This window comes from Zootoca vivipara, chromosome Z1, assembly GCF_965207765.1.
Source record: "Zootoca vivipara chromosome Z1, rZooViv2.hap1.1, whole genome shotgun sequence".
Classification (NCBI taxonomy): Eukaryota; Metazoa; Chordata; class Lepidosauria; order Squamata; family Lacertidae; genus Zootoca; species Zootoca vivipara.
In genome coordinates, this window is record NC_142583.1 from 27926633 (window position 1) to 27949317 (window position 22685).

The window sequence follows — 22685 nt, forward strand, 5'->3', positions numbered from 1 at the left end:
ATATTATAGATATATTACACAAAAAATTACAACAAATGAACAAGCCTCATCAGCCCCTCTCCCCAGTTCCATTTGAGAGCACTTGGAAGATACCGTATAACTACTTTCACCAGTTTTGAAAACACATGTCCCAATTAACAGGCCTTAGTGCGAGTGAAGAACCACCTGTCTACCCTGTAGTCATCTACCCTTTTGTTTCATATCCTCTATAAGTCCTTGAAATCAGTTCAGTCTCAGAGACTTTTATAAAAAATACCTGCTGTTGATGGCCTGGTTGAATTGTAAAAAAGGACCACCATGGAAGTCAATCTTCCAGGTATACAATATCCCTACTCCTTTGTACAGAGTACCAGAGCAGCTCACAAGAATTTAAGACAAAAATAATAAAACCAATGAAATTTATTTAAAAGCTAGCAGCTTTTAAAGGATAAAACTAATGAAACTAAAAGGCCTGAGCAAATAAGATAAAATAAATTGTATGAAAAAAATATCAGACTGGGGCCAGGTGAGTATATCTTGGAGAAGGTTTAGAGCTACCACAGAGGAGGCTCTATCTGCTCACCTCCATAAGTAAGGCAAGGAGACATGGAGAAAGGCCCTTGGAAATTTTAATACCCAGGGAAGTTCATATAAAAGAAAGGGCTGTTCCAGGTACCTGTGTCTCTCAAGCCATGCATGTACTTTAAAGGTAAGTCCCAGCCAGCACTTTGCATTCTGCTCAGGAACAGACCATTATCCTTAATAGTTTTAAAACTAGCTAGATGTCTTCCAATCAACCAGACTTGGTAATTTTGGTGCATCATTTTGGACTAACTGAAGTTTCCAAGTAGTTTTCATACAATGACTCACAATAGTCTAACAGATATAACACTGGATTGTTTCCAGGCTCTTTGTACAATGGGGTGATAGCTGACACACCTCCCTCAGCAGGTGAAACTATTTGGACCTCTAAAGATAAATCCCTGTTTAGGGAAGTTTTTAATGTTTAACAGACCACTGTATTTTAATATTTTGTTGGAAGCCGCCCAGAGTGGCTGGGGAAACCCAGCCAGATGGGCGTGGTATAATAATAATAATAATAATAATAATAATAGCACCCAAAAGCTGCAAACCTGATTCTTTAGGGACAATGCAACCCAAATTGCACTGAAAAGCATCTCCCAAACCAGATGAACCACCCACCAGCAGAACCTCTTCCTTGTCTGAATTGAGTTTCAATTTCCTGGTCCTCATCCAGTCCTTTACTGATTCCACACATCATTTCAGCATCTCAACAGCCTCATCAAAATCTGATGAAAAGGAGAAATAGAGCTGGCTGTCATCTGCATATTGATGACACCTCACTCCATTTCTCCAGATATCCTCCCTCAGCATTTTCATGTACAGCACAGGGACAAAATGGAGCCCTGTGGCACACCATAGCATAAGTCCTGCTGGAAATGATAGTCCAGATCAGAACCCTACTTAACTGCACTATCCCCCAATTGCCAGTCTAGAAAGATGCCATGATCAATCATATCAAAAGTCACTGAGAGGTCCAGGAGAATTAGAAGGGTCTCACTGCATCTGCCATCTTGGTATTCCTCACTCATCATAGAGGTGAAGGTAAAGGTAAAGGGGCCCCTGACCATCAGGTCCAGTCGTGTCCGACTCTGGGGTTGCGGCGCTCATCTCGCTCTATAGGCCGAGGGAGCCGGCGTTTGTCTGCAGACAGCTTCCGGGTCATGTGGCCAGCATGACAAAGCTGCTTCTGGCGAACCAGAACGGAAACGCCGTTTACCTTCCCGCCGGAGCGGTCCCTATTTATCTACTTGCACTTTGACGTGCTTTCGAACTGCTAGGTGGGCAGGAGCTGGGACCGAACAACAGGAGCTCACCCCGTTGCAGGGATTCGAACAGCTGACCTTCTGATCAGCAAGCCCTGGACTCTGTGGTTTAACCCACAGCGCCACAGAGGTGAAGGTAGTTTGAGGCAAAACCCAGGTCTGAAGCCAGACTGAAATTGATTCAGATTGTCTGGGTTATATGGCAAACGCCACACTTAGCACAAGAAAGGTATATTTGCAACCTGCCAATCATAGAATTGGAAGGGGCCATGAGGGTCATGTAGTCCAAACCAGCATGGGGCTCAAATCCATGACCCTGAGATTAAGAGTATCATCCTCTACCAACTGTGCTATACTTAGCACAATCTGAGGTTTTCAAAGCAGCCTCACAACCACCTCCTTCAAGGCAGTCAAGACCACCAAGCTTACAAGGAGGCAATAATGGCTGCTAGGTTCTCTACGACTGGACATGCAATTACCTCCTAAACCAAGTCAATCAACTCTTTCCTTCTTATAACTGCCAAGGAGGCAGGAAGAGAAAGATTGAAGAAACAGGCAGTAGGGCGGTATTCCTTGAAGCTCCTTATCCACATACTCGACTCGCAATTTTTGAAAATAAATCCAATAAAATACAACTAAGTAGTGCTCTAGATACATCTGGTGTTACTGTAGGCTAGGGATGATGGGAATTGTAGACCAAAACATCTGGAGAACACTACGTTGTCTAGCCCTGGCCCATTCCATCAGATATAATACTCTAACCCAGAGTTCGGCAACCTAAGGCCCATGTGCCGGTTCCGGCCCATGAGCTTCCTGGAACCGGCCCATGGCCATTCCATTGATCGGCTTTCCCCCCCGCAGCACTATTTTTTCCCTCGCCACAGGGGTTGATTTCCAGGTCAGAAGAGTGCCAGAAATAGTGTGTGCACACATGGGCGCTCCTCACCCAGAGGAGTGCCCGTATGCGTGCGTACACGCTATTCCCAGCGCACTTCCAGGACGGAGGAGTGCCCATGTGCATGTGCACATGCTCCGGCCCACCAAGAGGTCTGCCAGGGAGTGGACTGGACCGGCCTCAAAAAAAGTTGCAGACCCCTGCTCTAACCCCTAAAGTATTATATATAACCTATGACAAAAAAAACTAATAATAATTGTTAAGACTACCACATCCATATGTTTAGTTCATCTTTGCTATAAAAAAACAGAAGCTATCGCTCATTAGTATTTCTTATTTTTTTCCTTGTATCGATTTGCAAAATAAAACCCATTTGAAACATTACGCTAGAAAATCCCAAATGTCCCTTTGAAACAGTATCTGTGGTGCCCGTGTTATACGCCAAGGAGTTCAAGGCAGCTGAGAAATTAGATTTAAAAAAGACTAAGCCAATTTCAAAGGGATTAATCACTATTCAAGGGCCAAGGAACATCATAAGTAATAATTGACAGCGCTGGAGGAAAGGAAATAATCAAATCCATCGTAATCCCAATGGATACAACTATTGTGTAATAAAGACTTACCTTGTATATTCATAAAGTGCCGGCACAATGCTAGTGTACTGTCTTCTAATAGCCAGTAATGCACCAATATACCCACACAATATTAACAACTCGTTTCTAAATCTGAAAATAAAAGAACATTAATAAGTGCTTCCATTATTTTCCCCAATCATTATGAAAGAAGATCATAGACATAAAACTTGTTTACTATTGAGAAATGGAACTTCACCTTCTCTCCTTCTTCAGGTGCCCCCAAAATCTACTCGAGTCACCCCCCCCCCCAATCATTTGGAGCAGATTCTGAGGTCACAGAAGAACACTGGGGAGGAGATGATGTCAAAGTCCCACCGCTTAAGCGGAAGTCTGTTCCACATCCACGTGGACAGCTTTGGATAAAACCCATACTCTCTTTCAAAGCAGTAAATTAACAACTGTTTAAAACATAATAAAACAATAACAAAACAAAACAGCAAAAGCAGTGCCAGCTCCAAACTTAAGGGGGCTTTTGCTTCCCACACCTCCACATAGCCTTTCTCCTCCACTTCTCTCATACACTTTTCTCCAGTGGTGCTACCACTTAAATCAGTTTCCTCACTGGGCAGCAGTTTAGCACTGGGCAGGTGGAGACGTCACTTATGAATGAGAACCAAGCTCAGCTCTCATCCACACTGGCCACTCACCAGGGCATTATATTTTGGGCAAATTAAAGTGGTGGGTGGCCACTGCAGACAGGAGCAGATTTTGGCAACTGTTCACCTAAAGGTAAAGGTAAAGGTAAAGGGACCCCTGACCATTAGGTCCAGTTGTGACCGACTCTGGGGTTGCAGCGCTCATCTCGCGTTATTGGCCGAGGGAGCCGGCACACAGCTTCCAGGCCATGTGGCCAGCATGACAAAGCTGCTTCTGGCAAACCAGAGCAGCACACGGAAACACTGTTTACCTTCCCACTGTAGCGGTTCCTATTTATCTACTTGCATTTTCACGTGCTTTCAAACTGCTAGGTTGGCAGGAGCTGGGACCAAGCAACGGGAGCTCACCCCGTCACAGGGATTCGAACCGCCAACCTTCTGATCAGCAAGCCCTAGGCTCAGTGGTTTAACCACAGCGCTACCTGGGTCCCACTGTTCACCTACTCATCACTAAAATGACAGCCTGGCGCCCCAGTGACAGCACTGGATTTAGGGCAGTGTGGGTGGTTCTCCCTACACAGGGCCCAGGGGGCACAGAATTTAGAAGATTCATAATTGAGAAGATCCATTTTGGGGTGCCAAATTTTGGGCTCACCCTGGGCAGCACATTAGGAAATATTACCAAAGTCTGCCCCTGCCGGTGATGAGGGCAGTAATTGGTGGTATAGCCAGGTCAGGCAAGTGATGGACACCCAACTGCTGATGCTGGGCCTGAGCAAAGCCGAAATCTAAAAACATCTAGCACAGGGAATATCTCCAAAGGAACAACCCAGAAGCATATCTAAAGCCAGCAAAAACCGGCAATATCCTATGTTTACAGAATACATGGTTTTTAAAAAATGCTTGCAGAAAAATGCATTTTTAACCACAAGTATTCTTTATAATGAGATGAAGATCTGACCTCAACATGCTCTAGAATAAAACACTGCAGAAGTCAACTGCACTTCTACAAAGAACAGAATCGGTTTATTATTATACATGCGCTCATCTAAAATTGTCCTATGATCATCAGCTCCGTTTAAAATGGTCACTTCTGGTTTTACTTTATTTCTCTTCAGCTTAGTTGTGCTGGTGCTATTTAAGATGTACTGGCAATTGAGGGCACACGGGTAAACAAAGTCTAACCATAGAAATAGGTCAGATTCAATTTCACAAGTTTGACAAAGCATACTTACTCACTACATTTATGAAGTAACAACTTTTCTGTCCGGATATAGCTTAGAAGATCAAGAAATGGACAGACTGAATCCAAGGTCCAATCTGAACTACTGATTTGTTCTGTCAAACACAAATGGAGAAGAAAAGTTTAAAGTGTTGAAGGGCGGAGAAACCAAGCAAATATTAATCTTTTAGATTTTCTGACTCATTAAGAAGCCTACCTTTCACATAATGAATGCCTATCGGAAGTGCTTTTTCTGGTTCTATAGTTAACAAATAATACTTTATTGACTCAAATATATTTCCTTCCTCCTGAGCTGTCTCTGCTAACTGCATACATTCTTCTGCATCTGGTAGGCTGCACTGAAAAACAAAACATTTACAAAGCAACATTTATGACAGTATTTGTACGGGAAGCTGGGGTTTTGCACAAGAATGGGTGCAGTGTCCAACATGAAATGCTCCCCACAACTTAAACCAGTTTCTTTCCCAGGCAGTGCAAAGAAACATTACAGGGAATGGAAAGTCTGTGTGCAATTTGTGCATCCTGAGGCCCTTGTCTTTGCACTAGGCACATTATTTATGCTCCAGAGTACAAGTAATCTGTATGGCAAACGTAGGGGACATATGTCCAGACTTCTCATTCACCACAATGCCCCTGCACATACATACATACATACTTACACTGGGATAGGAAAACAGGGCTCTGCTAAGTCCTGTGGGGCACCTCTGCATTGCAGCATCATGCCTGAACAAAACTGGACTCAGCTCATTGTACACACAGCTAAATCTATATTACCCTTTCCATCAGAAAAGAGTATTCTGTGTAAACCTACTTTTCAAGCTAATGTAGATACCTTAATGTGAGGGACAAGGGCTTCGGCCACCGTGACACTTAATACTATAATAAGGCCACAGATTAACAGCTCAGTTATGCACACTAAGCTTCATGATACTTTCCATTGTCATCTGCAAGAAAAATTATTGGTATGTCCAATAGGAAATGACTGCTTCTTCCTGTACATATTGGGCTTGGATAGCAATTTAAAAAATAAACAAATAACGGTAATAAATAACATAGGGGGTTTTGATTATAGTGTACTCTAATAGGAAGAACCCTAAAATAAATGGATCTAGGTATTAACAAATTAACATAAAACTTCTTCTGCTACTCACATAAATGGTTAAGAGACAGTTGACCTCTTAAGTGTACCTTTTCATGTAGGTCATTTATCTCTGCTGTGCATCCAGGATAGAAAGCACAAAGCTTTACTAACTGTAGCTCATTATTGGGGATCATCATAAGAAGATCTGCTGCTAAATCCCTGTGAAAAGACAAACAGCCACCGTTATTTAGCAATGTGAAAAGGTGGCAATGAGCAATGCCAGAATTAAGATTACTTGTTCTTCTCCCATCCCTCTCTTAACTGGCTGTGAATCTGTAGGTGAGGTGAAGCTACTTTTATGCAGCGGACAGATCTGGGAGAGAGTGTGGTAATGTAGAAGATACTACATACTAACAATGAGCTCAAGAGCCTTTAATGCAGTTATAAAATGGATGTACACAGTCCTGATTGTGGTTTGTTGGAAAGTAGGAAGCTTTTTCACTTCCCCATCTTGAGGCTTGCTGCTGGTCACTCAAATCATGGTTTAGGTGATAAACCATGATTTGGGTGACCAGCAGCAAGCCTCAAGATGGGGAAGTGAAAAAGCTTCCTACTTTCCAACAAACCACAGTTTCACAATGCATTGAGCTTGAGGAACTGTGGTGTGTTCCAACGAAAGTCAATTAACAAAACAAATGACCACTAGAACAAATGGCTGCTTCTGTTTGGTCATTACAGAGAACTGTGGTTTGTTCTAAAGTGAAAGCAGAAGCTTCCACTCTCCTTCTCTCATGCTTGGGCCACTATCAAATTACCATTTTCAGATCCCTAGGATAGGATGCAGCTATGTATGAACACTCCAGGTAATTTGGACATGCTTTGGTGAAGTCATAAAATACAATTCTATGAACAACAACAAAAATACAATTCAGGTAGATTTATCATTCAAGATCCAAACCACATCTTTCAGTATCATTAAAAAAAACTTAAACAGCTACTAAGTTTATTCCATTTTCAGCAACTATATAGGCTAGGCATGTCCAAAGTCGGTTTCGGGGTCTCATCTGGCCTGCTGGTTGATTTAACCTGGTCCCCTGTGGCAGTATATGTCCTGGGCTAAAATCCTAAAAAAAGCTCAGCAACTTCAATCCTAAAAAAAGCTCAACAAGAAAAAGCTCAACAACTTTGGTCACCCTCATGCATGTTCACTTCATCAAATCTGGCCCTCTTTGAAAAAAGTTTGGGTACCCCTGGTGATAGGCAGTCTGTGACCTATTAGAAAATACATCTTGCAACCCTAGAAATATTGCTGCTATCAAGCTGTCTTAGTTCACTGTAGATGGTGTGCATTATTTAGTCAATAGTACTTGAGACTACCGTAACAAGTTGTTACGCACAATGAAACATGTGGCCTCCCAGATGCTGTTGGACTCCAGCTCCTAGCCAGAATGGCCAATAGTCAGGAATGATGAAAATCCAAATGAATCCATCATTCACTATTCTGTATCAGGGAACCTCCATACACAAAATGGGGATGTGCACATTGTGTTATCCATGACATTATCAAGGGGAAAATCCTTCATCTTCATATACCAGAGCCTTGCATGCACGAAGAACCTCAGGTCTATGACTAGCAATTGCTTTGTATATTGAGTAATGCTCCCCATGGGATTATATTTTAAGTACTGGAGGAGCGCTTTTACAGAAAACTATTTGCCATCTGCGCTCCAAGAAATAGTTGGCAAGTATGTATACCAATTTGTATAGCGCAGGTGGAATGCCCAAATAAATGTTCACTTAGGATAGATTATGATCCTTCTATTGCTTGGCTGGCAAGGCAGCCATCAACTTTCAAGAAGAGGGTGCCCAAAGAAAGGTTTTAGGAAAACCTAAATATTGGAGCCAATCTCCAGTGTTGCCATTAACACTGCTGCAATGCCGGCATAATATTAAGTATTCAAACACCACAGCTGTTGAATCACTAACCTCAGTTCTTATGTGCTAGTACAATATCAGGATCAAACTGTCAGAACTGCAAATGTTCTGCTTCATGAAGGCATGGGACAATCCCAGGAGAGGAGAGGGATGTCTTAAGGATATGCCCTTACTTTTTGTTCTTACAGGTTGAATTCTCATCAATAGCCCAAAATGTTTCTTTTCAGCCAGTCTATTCTACTTATCATGCAAAGTCTTTTGTTCTATTAGAAAAGCCAGCAGAGGATGGAGGATTTTCTTTTCAGTCTAACCCGAAATGTCATGCTTTGCAGAGGATAGATTGGAATGTCCTACTAGAAAAAAAAGAAAGTACCTGTATCCAGGTGATGGAAAGCTAAAACAAAGATATTCAAAATGTAACAGACAAAAACAGCATTCATATACTAAACACACACTGGACAATAGGTGAGAGGCTGGGGAAGAAGCTGGGATTTTTTTAAAAAAAACAGGGAAAAGACAGCTCCAAATTCTTACCCGCCTTCTACTACACTCAACATGCAAACTTCAATTATATGTATCCCATGTTAACTATCTTTTGACTTTTTATGTAAAAACAATCCTACCGTTAACAAAACAAAACATTACCCAAATCGCAAGGTTTTAGGCAATAATGAATTCCAATATTCATTTTCTCGGTCATGATTTTATTTCAGATTTTACAATCTATGGGAAATATAATACTTGAATAACTTAAATAAAACTTGAATAACTTAAATAAAACTTGAATAACTTAAATAAACTGATTTTATTGGATTTACTCAGAGTATGGCTAGTAGTGGCTATCACCCAAGCTGCAAAAGAAAAAAGATCTATTGACTCGGAAGGCAATATGCTGAAAGCTTTACGTTCTCATAAACGGGAAGCAAAGGATAAAGCTGTGGGTGAGCAAGAAGTTGGGTTGTGAATTCGTTGTGCTTGTGGACTCCAGTTTGTATGACTGGATTCTATAAGCATATGATTTTGCAAGGAGTAGAAAGGTTTAGCTATAAGCTCCACAGCCATCTCATTATGCAGCTATACTCAGGACGGTGACAGCATGTCATCACAGCAAGTGCTGTCACCACCAATGGTAATTTTGGGCAGTGTGGGCCATGGGCAACACCACCTGATTTTTGCTTATATTTTGTTTCCCTTTGACCTTTCCTGTAGATACCTCAAAACAGGCATCCCTAACCTGTGGTCCTCCAGATGTTTTGGCCTACAACTCCCATGATCCCTAGCTAACAGGACCAGTGGTCAGGGATGATGGGAACTGTAGTCCAAAACATCTGGAGGGCTGAAGGTTGGGGGTGCCTGCCTTAAAACAACTGTGGGCCTCTAAATTTCTGCACCTTCCTTTTTCATTTTATTTGTTTGCCAAGGAGCTGAGAAACATAAATGAGCACAGAAAGGCAATCTCCAAGACTTTGTTATGACTGGAGAAGACTAAGCAATTGCTAAACTTAGAGGAGGGGGGTGGGGTGTCCCTTTTCACATCCCCTACCATAATGTGGCAACTGCCAATACATTTCTCTCATCCACTTATGTCTAGCAGCTACATGCAAGACAAGTGTTCCTGAAATTAAGAACAGATTTTGGACACTATCATTTAGTCACAGAAAAAAATGAGTTCTATTAAAATTGCATTCCTGACATAAGCCACAATCCAAAGTAACTATTTTCTTCCAACCCTTATCAAAACCATGAGGCTAAAAGTTATCCCATAACGCTTTGCTTGGATAATGCAAAGCAAAATGAAAGGAGAAAAGCAAAATATCACCCCAAAATTTGAAACAAACTATGCTGGATTTCTTCTCATTATCGGAATCTAAGCTGAGGACTAGGGAACGATTCCCACCCCACTTTTTGGGCTCATTTCAATGTTTGCAGATTTATTCCCTCGTGGATTATCTGTCAAATCAGCTACATGGGTCAGAAAATCAACGTAGATTATTGTGTGCGCATCAACAATCTGTACTTGCTGCAACTTAGTCATATGACCATTTTATGCACAGGGCATTTAATCTGTGAAATGTAGTTGTTTTAATGTCTGTGGACTGAAAAAATAAGCTCAAAAGGTACTCAGATGAACTGATTCTAACTGAGGTGGAATCACAAAGGTGGTAAAGACAAATGCGGACACACACAAGCATGCTCCTGGTGCACTTTATTCACTCAAGCAGAGCACAAATCCTAGAACTGTCTCAAAAATCTACCCTGCCTACTGATTCTGTAGTTATCACTCCTGCAATATAGAAGCGCTTGGTACTAGCCAAATGAAAAACTATTGACTTGGTCATGCTAATTTTATACGACATTTTTCTGCCCTAAGAACATTGGTGTTTGTTCATAATATGCTACTGTAGTTGAGTTTTACTTTTTAATAGTTTCTTCTGGATGAAAAAACCAAAGGTTCCTCAAAGTTGTTGTTGCTGTTTTCAAAATATGAGACTCTGGTATTCTATAAAAGTGTCCAAGGTTTGTTAGAGTGAAACATTCTTTGGAGTAAGAAGTTCTTACCATGTTGTTATAGTCATACATTTTCTTGCTAGTAACTCTAGTGCATATTGTGTTGCTTGTGCTGCACATTCTCCCAAGACGGTACCCACACTGACTGCCAATTCCAGTTCATTTCCACGAATCAGGTTTGCCATGGCAAGCTTGCTCAATAAGAAAATCATATCATTAAGCATCACAAACACTTAGGATCCACTGAGACCAGCATCGTAAAATATTTACTTTCCAATGCTACATTAAAGAGTGACAAAAACATGCATTAATGAGCAAGACTCATAGTTTGATCTGTTTTACTTTAAATCACTGTAAGCAATATTTTGTCTATAACTAAACCAGCTAAAAGTGAATTACTATTTAAAATAGAAGAGACACGTCAGCCCAAGCTATTGCCAGCTTCTAGAAAATTTAGAGTAAACAGGAATTTCTGTAACTCATCCAACCCTCCCAATATGAAAAGCTGCCAAAGATCTCACAATGGCTGCCTACTGTCTTGCCAGTGAGTGGTGGTTGCGGCTCGACATGGCACCTTCTCTCGCCCAGACACGCCATTTTAGAATGTTCCCCCATCTCCTGCAGAGGGTTTATCCATAGAGGAAGGTAATGGCCACCAGAATAGTTATTTGTCCACTAATGAAGGGTTTCTCTTTAAGAGATTGTTAAGGAGAATGGGAATAGGATCCCCACTCTGTGTGTGCTGCCTTTCTCAAGGGGAAGAGTGCAACTGGAAAAGGCTTTTGAAAATCAACACTTGGGAAAGAGGCAAAGCTTAGAGTTACTTATGAATTTGGGCCTAGCAACCTGGCTTTGATGCAGATATGGACTAAGGGGCGACGTGACAGGGGAGAAATTACTATCCAACAGGAGCTGATGTTTCTTAACTATCAACACTATCTACATTTTAGGGACAATTGTAGGAACGCCCCTTACTGTTTCCTGAAATGGTCAGCGAGTATCCAAGGCATCTTGTGATCAGCTTTAATATCTAGATAGCTGGTACATAAAAACATATCTCGAAAAGGGACTTTCTCCACCACAGTAGTAGTGTTGTTAGGCTTTGAGGTCTGTTATTCCCACAGCAGGGCTAGATAAGACAGAGGCACAAAGCAGACTCCCAGCAGCATAAAAATCTCCTAAAGTGATGTGTCCTTATTCCACACTGCCCATTGGATCCATGATATAAAAACAAGTTTATTTATACATAACAGGATTGGTGTTTTTTTTAAAAAAAAATTAATAGGATGTATGCAAATGTACAAAACAAAGAGTAATTATTATGCACATTTCTATTTGGGTATAGAATAAACAGAAAATACTTTTACCTCAATGTTCTCAACAGCTAAATGGCAGCAAGCAGCTAGCACCGCACAGCCATCCTGAAAATACCACTCAGACAATTCTTTACTGACTTTGTGCAGGAGTCTAGAAAAAACAAAAATAAAAATAACTTGGATTAAATAATTAAAACTAGATAAATCTACTAGATGTTGTTAGTGCATCCTCCTCCTTTACAATCTGAAAGTTTGGTCAGCACCATCAGAGCATGAGGCAGCCCAACCATAAATTAGTTTTGGTTATTGGCAGTGCTTTTTTTCTGGGGGGACGCAGGGGGATGCATACACCTAAACATTTTGTGAATCTAAGTTTGGCCTCATTGAGGGGCAGTTTTTCAATATAAGTAGGAAAATGAGAGTACCCCTAAACATTTTAAGAAAAAGAAGCACTGGTTATTGGAATATAGTGTGCAGGTTAACACACTGTAAGTCAGAATTTAATCGTAAATGTGCCCCCTGCCTCAAAAGGGACAACAGAGATATGGCAAATCAATAGCTTACAAAATTCAGTTTAAAAAAATGTCAAATCTCAATTAAAAATGCCACACTAATTTTGTGACGGACAAAAAAAACAAGATAGCATATGAAAAATAACCACTCAATGACTCACTCAGTGTAATCTTCCATGCTGTTTCCTTCAAAATCTGCTGATCCATTTGATTCTAAACACTGGGATGTTTGCATATTTCCTTCACATGCGGACTAAAATCGGTTAAAAAAAGGTCGATCAAAAGCAACATAAACCATTGTCCTCTTGGTAATATTATTGTTAAAAAGGGGTCAACAGTGAAATGCGAACAGTCATATCACAGTAGGAGAAAACAGCCCAGCTACCATCTGGAACAACCGTATTGGTACATCTCAAACTGATGGTAGAATATTTATTAGTCAGGGAGCTATCCTGTTATGTTGTAAATGTGGGAGAGTAAAATTCCAAGTACTTTGACTAGGATGTATAAGCTTCCATTATCCACAACAGAATGATATTCTTAGCAAAAGCTGCCAAGCTTTGTTTCGTAGCTAATATAGGTCTGTTTGATTGATTTTTATTCCAATACACTGAAACCATTCCCTAGCTCCATTAGTGCCACCATTGCACTGGTACCAATCCACAGGTATAGGATTCTGGCAATAGTGTAGGCTAAACAGGCCAATCATTACTAGGCTTTTAAAACTCAGGATTGCAGGCATCATAAACACCAGCTTTAATGTCACCAGCATATGAGTAAATTGTGGAACGGGAAGGAAATTCTTATTCTTTGCAGAAGCAGGAAAATCTAGAGCTTTACTATCCCTTCCTTTTATTTAATAATTTCCTGATTCTAACATAATTCTTATACTCAGTTTGTTTTCTTGTTGTTTTAGATAACAGCACAACAGGTATCAGTTTATAGCAAAAGTTATATTACATCCTAAAAGAGTTATTTGCTATCTTGTACAGTGGTACCTGTGCAACAAGCAGAGCTTCTTTAAGCTGTCCTCTTGAAGTAAAGAATGTGACAAGTTTCTTCACATCGCCAGTTGCTATACAGTATGGAATAACATCATCATTTTCTTCCTGAATTAACTGGTCAGCTCTCCTAATCAAAATTGAAAGCATGGCTGTTATTAAGTTCATTTAAGTTACGTTTAGTATTTGATCTATTCAAAGAACATCAATGAGGCATCAAGATTTATATATATCCTTTTGAGATACACAAAATTCTTCCCAAAAGCACTGCTTCCAAAAACTTACACTCTCAAGCACTTATACGGATAGTTTCAAATAACTAATTTAAAAACGCACCACCAGATACAACTTTTACATGACTGTTGCAGATTCCTTCCTAACTAGAGTTGTCAAATAAAAACAGATGTTTATGGCAAGCAGGACATGAGCCTGAAGAGATCTTTCGAAGAAATATGTTCGTTTCTACCACTATGAATCATTTCTGTAAATATGGCCACTTATTTGATTGCTCGGCCCTAACACCAGGTTCATAACAAAGTTGAAAAGTAGTGGTAATCAATTTAATTGGGGTTAAAGATGCCAGAAGAAGGGGGGGATTTATTGAGGGAGGCAAGGGAGGTAGCATGTGATGCTATAGTAACTCCTGAATCCAACACAGAATTAAGTTTTCTTAAGCCTACAAGAATCAGTGGACTTAAGCATGTCAAACTCTGTGTTGGACTCAGGCCTATGCCTCATAATGCAAATAGGTGACTTAAATTAGAATTCCCATCTTACCTTTGCATTAATTTCTTCCAGTATTTCATAGATACCCCTGGTGCAACTGAGAGAGCTTTGTCCCACTAAAACACAGAATATGTCATTATTTCCATCTTAACACAAGAAACATTCAACTGTTTTTTAAAAAACCATTTCAAATTCTCTTCCCTTTATATGGACATCATTAACAAATTAGCCCTTTCCATTTATATTTAAAAATGAATGCTATCTGAAAAAACGAGGTCACTAATGAAGCCAGTATGTCATTTGTTACCCTTCACAATAGAATCACTGAAGAATTGCATGTTTACTTCACAGAGTCATGTTTTAAAATACAGTCGTTTTGAAATAACTTTTTCCAGAGATCATAAAGGGTGAAAGTACTGTAACTTTTTCATACACAGCTTTCTCAAAATACATTTTCTGGTTAACAGTAATGCAGAAGAGAGAAGGGAGGACATTTGCATGAGAAAATAATCAGATAGGAAAGGATCCTTAATTCTTCCAGGCTGCCCTCCAATTCTCACTTGCAACCCCTTCCCAAGGCCTTTACTCCCACAGGGTGGGTTGTGTATCCTGCATTTGTCTTGTAATGTGTTATTTTGATATGGAAGACACCAACAGCATACTAAATATGAATAGAATAGACCTTATTTAAAGTAAGCTATTATAGTACTTTACAATATGCTTAGTTGTGGAAATGAGGGGTGTGTGCTCTCTCACACACACAAACACACACTTGCCAGTTTATTAAAGTTTCAGCAAGGTCGACAAAATAAAAATCAAATCAAGCACCATTAGTCCTATGGCAATAGCATTGTTATAGCAATTATGAGGTACAAATAATAACAATACTAGCTACAACAAATGCTTCTTAAATACACGAATGTGGTATTTTAAATACACAGTAGTAACTACAGCAACGTTAACACAGAACAAAACCCAACCTTTCTGAAGGCATTTGAACCTTTGTCATGCATATCTAGCGCACAAGGAACTTTCATTTGTCCACATCTGCCATTAAATATATAAACCAATAAATTGGCAGGAATATACATCGGGCATAGGCAAACTCAGTGCTCCAGATGTTTCGAGACTTTCTTTTTTTCTTTTTTCTTTTTTTTAAATGAAGATTGTTGGTGTATTAAGGGGAAACATTATGTACATAAAAGAATACTGGTATTTAACTGGAACCTTAAAAATGTTTGTTGACAGTTTCTGTTTTTTTTTAAATAATAATTTTTATTAATTTTGCATATTAACAGAACAAAGACACGTATACAATTAGGTAACATATTTTCCCCCTTCTTCTAACCCACCCTCCACGGGATCCCTCCTGCCACAAGGTTTTCCCATGGACAGTGTGCAGTCGAAGGTGGTGCATTTTATAATTGGGCTTATCCCCACCCCTCCCTCATCACCCCGGCAACCCCCCCCCTGCCACCGAGGGGTCCTAGGGTAACAAGAAGAGAACAGGTGAGTGTCCACCCAACTATTTAGACTTAACCATTAAATCATCCAAAAAGAAAAAGGAAAAAAAGAGAGAAAAAGAAAAAAGAAAGAAGAGACAGCAAAAAAAATTTTTTTTTGGCTATATCTTTTTTTCAAAAACATTGTATTTTGGGCTTCCCCTACCTCCCCCTTTTCTGATTTTCATTTTTAACACCATTTACGCAGTTTTCTTGTCTTATTCCCCAGTCTATTTTCAAAATTCTCCAATCTTATATCAATAACATCCTTTTTTCTATTGAATTTTCTTCTAACATCAATTCTCATTCTCTCCCCCCCACCCCCCCAGCACTCCCCCTGCCACAGAGAGTTTCTAGGGGAGAGAAGGGGAGAGACAATGGTTCTTTTTCCAATTGGGTATTCCCCCCCCCTCCGCCCTCCCTGCCCCAGGAGCCCTCCCTGCCACCAAGAGCTCCCCATGCACAGAGAGCCGACAAGAGGAAGGTAACCCCCAACCGTCCCCTGAATTATTTATCAATCTCTTTTGTAATACTTTTAAAAATCCTCATAAATCTTATTTCTATCTCGTCAACATTCTTTTTCTTCCCATGCCCCAGTTTTTCCCCAAAAGCTCCCATATTCTTAACACCTTTTTACTTTCCCAATTCTAAATTTTCTCCTTATCTCCAATTCTCCCCCCCCCCATCCCCTGATCTCGGCTTTCCCCTTCCAGTCCAGCAAGTACCAAAGTCCATGATCCAGTTTTCAGTCCCTCTTTATCCATCCTATTAAACAAAATACTTTCATCCTTCATCCCACCCCCTTCCTGACAAATTTTTCAGTCCAGGCTTCTCTACTCTCTCCCTCCCCCCAGAAGTCCCTTCTTCTTTGCACGATGCTTTTCTTGTGGGTTTCCTGTCTCTTCAGAAATTCTTGCTTCTCCCCCTCGAAAGGAGGGGTATTCCAACTCTCAGCTTTTTCTTTGTTCTTTTGCAGATCCTGTGTTCCATCCCCGTTCTCTTCAATTTTATTGTGGTTCACATCCTCAGTCTTTTTATCCTCTTGCACCATTTCTTGAAGGATCTCATCTTTCTGTACATCTTGGTTTATTCCTTCCAGTTGTTGTTGAGTCTTATGCATACTCATTTTTATTTCCCACAAGAGTCTGAAAACTTTCTCCTGGAAGCCAGGTGTGTAATCTTTTGTTGACATTTTTTCAGCTTTTCAAGGTCAGAACAAAACAGAACAGAACTGACCTGTTAGCTAGGGATGATGGGAGTTGCAGTCCCAAAACATCTGGAGGGCCGAGTTTGCCTATGCCTGATATATATGCTCCAGAGTGATACTCACATCTGGTCTGAAACTCAGGGAAGTGGGAGAAAATGCCACCTCCCCTCCCCTCTCAAGTGTACACTGAACTCTTTTATCATATCATAAAGTAGTATTTACCTGTCCAAGTTCCACCATAAGTTCACAATATCTCTGAATCTGCCCAAGTCTTAGATGTATCTCTGCTGCTTCTTTTAGCCTTTCTTCCTTGCTAGGTGCACCAATTCCTCCTCCAAACTTAGACATCTTCACAGTAGTAAGTTCTTGGGCTTTGGACTGAAAGATGAAAATGAAAAAAAAAAACAATAAAAAACATCCCATCAAGTTTTCTCCTATAACATGAGTTAAGCCTTGACAAATTGCCCAAACGTTTGGCCTCAATCTCCAGAGGTGTTAAAGCAGAGCAGAAATGCTGCTGCACTTTATCTCCCCAACACAGATATTTCAGCTCTGGTGTCCTGTAAGGCAGAAAGGGTAGGAGGATGTGCCTGGTCAAAGTGGGGAACCTCTTTCCCCAAACAAGGTTAGTGACTTCTGTGTTAAAGAGTATCCACTGTTGTAAAATATTTTATTGCACTTAATCTCGTATTGGTTCAACCCATAACAATTTCTCAATGGAAACTGTCGGAATAAATTCCTTTTCGAAATTCCTATTGGTAAAAAAAACACCAAAAAACAAACAAACCCCTTTACATGCATATTCTTTACAACCAAATGAGAAGAACAGACAAGGAAACAGAGTTGTTATATTCTGAAATCTGGTTGTAAATTTGATAGAACTGAGGGTTCATATACCATTTATTATACCATATACTCATGAGAAGGAATATAACTAAACTAAACAAATGAGCAGGCAAGTCTGCACCTCATGGGTCTAAAGCAATCCTCTGGCTCAAGGAAACACAAGTGTTAGGAGAAAATTACAGTAAGTGCCTCACACGACAATGTAGGCAACCCTTGTTCCCAAGGGGGTTATTCTTAAGTGCATATTCCATAGACGGTAAGAAATGCCTGTATTTTCTTTTTCCACAATATCATTTTGCCTTGTGAAGCAAAATGAAATAAGCAAAAGCTTATTTCTTTTCTAATAAAGAAAGCTAAAGCTATTGCATCAACCTGCATATTTAACTTACCATTCTAAATCTAACCAGATGTTTCATGTGCATTATTCCTTTGCAATAATTTTGTGGAAGCAAGCTGTCATCTTGGCCTTTTATTACAGCAACAAGATCCCATAAGTTTTTACTGCCTCCTGGGGGCTGGAACAATAAAACACAATGTTGTTTAAGCCATATCAGAATTAAACCTGTGCTGAAAGTGATTATGTTTGTCAGTCAGTGCAAAAGTAAAAACAGGTCAATTCAAAAGTAAACAAGCCAATATTGAATCCAGGTAAAAGCGAGGTGTTTCCACACAGGTGTTCTTTCATTGTTAGATCCCTTAAATGTACTAAATCAGATACTAACTTAAAGCACAGCATAATTGTATAAACTTAGGACCACTAAGCCATTTCATGACAATGGACCCACAGAATACTTCTGTTATAATAGGAGAGGAAAAGCATATGACAGCTGAACTCAGGGGCTCTCAGTTTTCTTCAAAAGTATTTATCCTTCACTCTTATATTAAATGGAATTGTGGAAACAGCTGCAGTAGCCTCAGTGAGCTAGTTTCGTCCAACCAATCTCGCTTCAGTGTGGGATTCTGTCTCTACTTGGCCAAGCCCTACACAGTTGCCTTGGTAGTTTCCAATCTGTACAATGGGAACACTGGGTAATTTTAAGGGGAGTAGAAGATTGTGAAGTACTTTCCATCTTAGAAATACTATATAACCAATAAACATTGATGGTGATAAGATTTATTAATCTTACAAATCCTGTTCAACCCAACCCTGCTAAGAACACTGATTATGTTAGAACTCCCATGGGCAGTCTATTGTGCACATCTATTGTGCACCTAAATAGACATGAGATCCATGTGCCAAATGACAAATCAAGTTTATTATTTTTTGTAACAAATGAGATGTGTGAAAAAAGCATTTGGTAATATATAATACAGTAAACATATCATTTTGTGAAAGGTTTATTATACTTACCAGTGCAGCCTAAAGTTCTATAGCTACATCTTACATGCACACAATTTTTTACTATTTAATACTTACTGATAAACATTCAGAAAACCACCTCAGTTTTCTCCCTCGGGGATTACCAGCCAATTTGTCTACTTCTTGTTTAATATCCCTAGATACTTTGCCACACAGCAAGGGAGAAGCGCCTACTTCAACAGCACGATCTATTAAAAACCAATATTTATACACCTTGTTAGAAACAGAGAAGATAATGAGGAGGATATATGGCTATACTCCAAAGTCCACTCATGGGCAGACGTTTGCATGTCAAAATTCTTCTAGCTGTTGGCCTCTGGCACCCTGTGAATTGCAACTAGGGATTCCACAGTAAACCCAGCAAGTGTGATTACCAACACATACGGTGTTCTGCTGGTGTGGGCAATGGTCCTGAATGCTCCATATCTCTTATTTACCTTCTAACGTGATGAGAAACTAACTGGCATATCCATTGGGCAAATGCTTCCACAAACCAGGTGGAAAGGGAGAAAATAACAAGCTGAATGCACATTAGCATTCGTCTCTGAATGTGGGATGTCTGTCAGTAAATGATGCTCAATAAGATGCACACCTCAATGCAGTGTCATGTGAAACTACACACGACTAGAGCTACATATGGGTCAAGTTTAATGTGCACGAACGTAAGCAAGCAAATCGGTAATTTTGAGCCTGTAGCTGTCCGCCTCCAGGATGGTCCGTATAGTTGCACTTGCAGATCCAACTTCTCAAATTGTTTTATGCTTTTGTACATCAAGAAAAGGCATAGAAATTGTGACCAATACAGAAACAGTGTACTTGCACATGGGAAGTATACGTGCAACAAACCAGTGGTTTAAAGCACATAAATTGCTATTACTGCTATTTCAGCTGGGGGTGAGTAGGTACATAAGACTCCTGTTTGTGCAAACATTGACTTGAAAAGCAAGAATATCCAAGACTCTCCATGAACCTTCCGTGAACATGCGAGAAGATGAGTGAAAAATGTGGAAATAAAGGGATAGCTTTGTATATCCCTAGTCAGCATGCATCTATCTATCTATCTATCTATCTATCTATCTATCTATCTATCTATCTATCTATCTATCATCTACCTACCTATAGCTCACATATATGTGTATATTTACTCACCAGTGTTTCCAATAATCTCATCCCATGATCTGTCTGCCAATATATTTATCTGGAGTGGATTTATTAAAGGTGTTAAAGACCAAAGTCTCACAGTAGAATCTCGTGAACAAGAGGCCATAGTGAAGGGACGACTAGGATGGCATGTTAATCCTAAAATACATTTTAACAAATTTGTTTTAAAATACTGAACAAAAAATTTTTAGCATATAAAAACTACTGAAAATGTATTAAAGTCAAACATCAAAATATATTACCATAGACATCTGCACCGTGATCATACACTGTGTCCAGACAGGTTCCCTCTCTTGTATCCCACACTTTAATTGTATAATCCCAGCTGCCCGATATCAGTAAGTAAGGTATTTCTGTATTCCACAGCAATCCCCGTACTGGTGCTGTGTGTCCACTAAGAACATTTATACAAGCATCTTGTGTATAATCCCATATTCTAACAGTGCTGTTAAGAAAGAAGTGAAACAACTTCATTGTAGCGCTTGACCATCTCTAGACAAAACTCTCTTTTTTTTAAAAAAAACCAGATAACACCAGAAGAACATCTACAAGAATTGCTCACACCATAACAGTCATTCACACTTACTTTCCCTTAGTAATGACGTATATAAAATTTAAGAGACCTGTGTGAAAGAGAGTTGTCCTAATGCAGTGATTCTTCACAGTGAATAATTCCTGATTTTCTGGGAAGGAGGTTTATTTACTCCATGCTCATCAGTGGAACGAGCATTGCAACACACTGTAATGTTTTACACTTGCTGCCATTCACATACAAATGTAGCATTGTCACAACTACTTGTAAAGCTTTCCATATCACAGTATTTCCTTCTTCAGCTTCCCCATCATATTCAGGTCTTTTCCTCTATTTATTTATTTATTTATTTATTTATTTATTTATTTATTTATTTATTTATTTTGGCCAGGGTACCAGCATTTGTACCGTCCAAGCTTATGCACATCAACTCAAAAATAAGTCCCTCTTATATTAACAGGAGTTAAACACTATAAAGTGTGTATGGAATTGGAGCCAAAGACTTCTGCAGCCTGCCTTGGGATGGTAATTACGTTCAGAGCACTAAACAATTTTAAAGAAAACCAAACCAGTGAGGATAGGGGCACTGTTTACTTTAAAAAACACAAATAATTGCACTGCTGGAGAGGCCTAATGTGGCTGATGAACTAAGATCAGTGTTTCTCAACCAGTGTGCCTCCAGATGTTTTGGGACTACAACTCCCATCATCCCTAGCTAGCAAGACCAGTGGTCAGGAATGATGGGAGTTGTAGTCCCAAAACATCTGGAGGCACACTGGTTGAGAAACACTGACTAAGATACAGAACTGTTATAGCAAAGGATACATAACAAAACCAATCAGAAGCATCCACTATAATACTGTTCATGCGGACTGCACTATGGGCAACACGTGATGCATTTAAAAAGTGATATATATTTTAACCAGCAAGTACAGTTTGCCACTTTGATTTCTCTACTTTTCTTCTAGTTGCTCACAGATAATCTAGGCTGCTGCCTAATTACTGCAATGACCTCAGTGATGCTCAGCTTTCCCCCAGCCTGCATTTTCATACAGTTAAGATATACACCCCAACTTTTTTGCAGCCTTGACAGAGTCCAGAAGGATAACTTTGATATCCATTGAATATCCATGCTGAGGCTGCCCCATTGCATTCAAACTCGAGATTCCATGGGTTTCCATGAGGACCATGGGGCTGTCTCAAGTTGTCCGACACATATGGCAGGCCACACCCTCAATGGGGTTTCTGCTCCGGACGGAGGGGAGTTGGGGTCTGGAGATGAGTGGTGATGGGTGTCACCCTGTTGTAAGGGTCAGATCATTTCCTTGTGAAGTTTGGATTTACAGCTCCAATCCTACCCTGCAGGGTGGTGGGCAGATGAAGAAGATCTGTGCTTGGAAGCTAATGGAATCCAATGGAATACTGAATGCCCTGGGGGAGTTTCCAGTAGATAGAGCAGGCGCACTGGCGGAGGAAGAGGAGTGCGGGGGGAGCGCACCGCCCACGGCAGCACAATCCCGGTGGGGTGCCATCGCGGCTGCCCCCCGCCCGTGCTGAGTGCCACGCTGCTGCAGACGGTGTGCCCCACCCCCAGGATGTGCACCAGCCATGCCCCCACCTGCTCTCTGCCCCCCGGTGCCGGAGCATGAAGCTCCGCCACTGAGCAGGCGACCCTGCTGAAGTCCTTGTCATGCTGCGGCCTTCTTGCTCTCAAGGCTGGGTGGCAGCTAGAGTGCAAGTGGGAAAAGTTCTGTTATGGACAAAACCCATTTTTTTGCATAGCTAACCCCACCACCGCAATTT

At 40.4% G+C, this 22685-nt stretch overlaps 1 protein-coding gene across 10 annotated transcripts in view; it reads right to left on the minus strand.

Annotated features, from left to right (window-relative positions):
- The window catches only part of WDR17 (WD repeat domain 17), a 62433-nt gene that overhangs the window by 1771 nt on the left and 37977 nt on the right, over positions 1 to 22685 (minus strand). For 8 of the 10 annotated variants that reach the window (XR_015947467.1, XM_088659649.1, XM_088659661.1 and 5 more), the window contains 14 exons: positions 20593 to 20795; positions 20339 to 20488; positions 19247 to 19377; positions 18219 to 18344; positions 17206 to 17361; positions 14326 to 14390; positions 13546 to 13678; positions 12709 to 12800; positions 12087 to 12186; positions 10771 to 10910; positions 6384 to 6495; positions 5392 to 5533; positions 5188 to 5290; positions 3345 to 3446 (listed from right to left, as the gene is read on the minus strand). Coding sequence is in view for 7 of the 10 variants with exons in the window: in XM_088659649.1 (XP_088515775.1) it covers positions 3345 to 3446; positions 5188 to 5290; positions 5392 to 5533; positions 6384 to 6495; positions 10771 to 10910; positions 12087 to 12186; positions 12709 to 12800; positions 13546 to 13678; positions 14326 to 14390; positions 17206 to 17361; positions 18219 to 18344; positions 19247 to 19377; positions 20339 to 20488; positions 20593 to 20795 (1755 nt within the window). In the remaining 3 variants the exon portion in view is untranslated. Of the gene's footprint in view, positions 1 to 3344; positions 3447 to 5187; positions 5291 to 5391; positions 5534 to 6346; positions 6496 to 10770; positions 10911 to 12086; positions 12187 to 12708; positions 12801 to 13545; positions 13679 to 14325; positions 14391 to 17205; positions 17362 to 18218; positions 18345 to 19246; positions 19378 to 20338; positions 20489 to 20592; positions 20796 to 22685 lie in introns of all 10 variants that reach the window. The other 2 variants (XR_015947469.1, XR_015947468.1) reach the window with 1 other exon arrangement.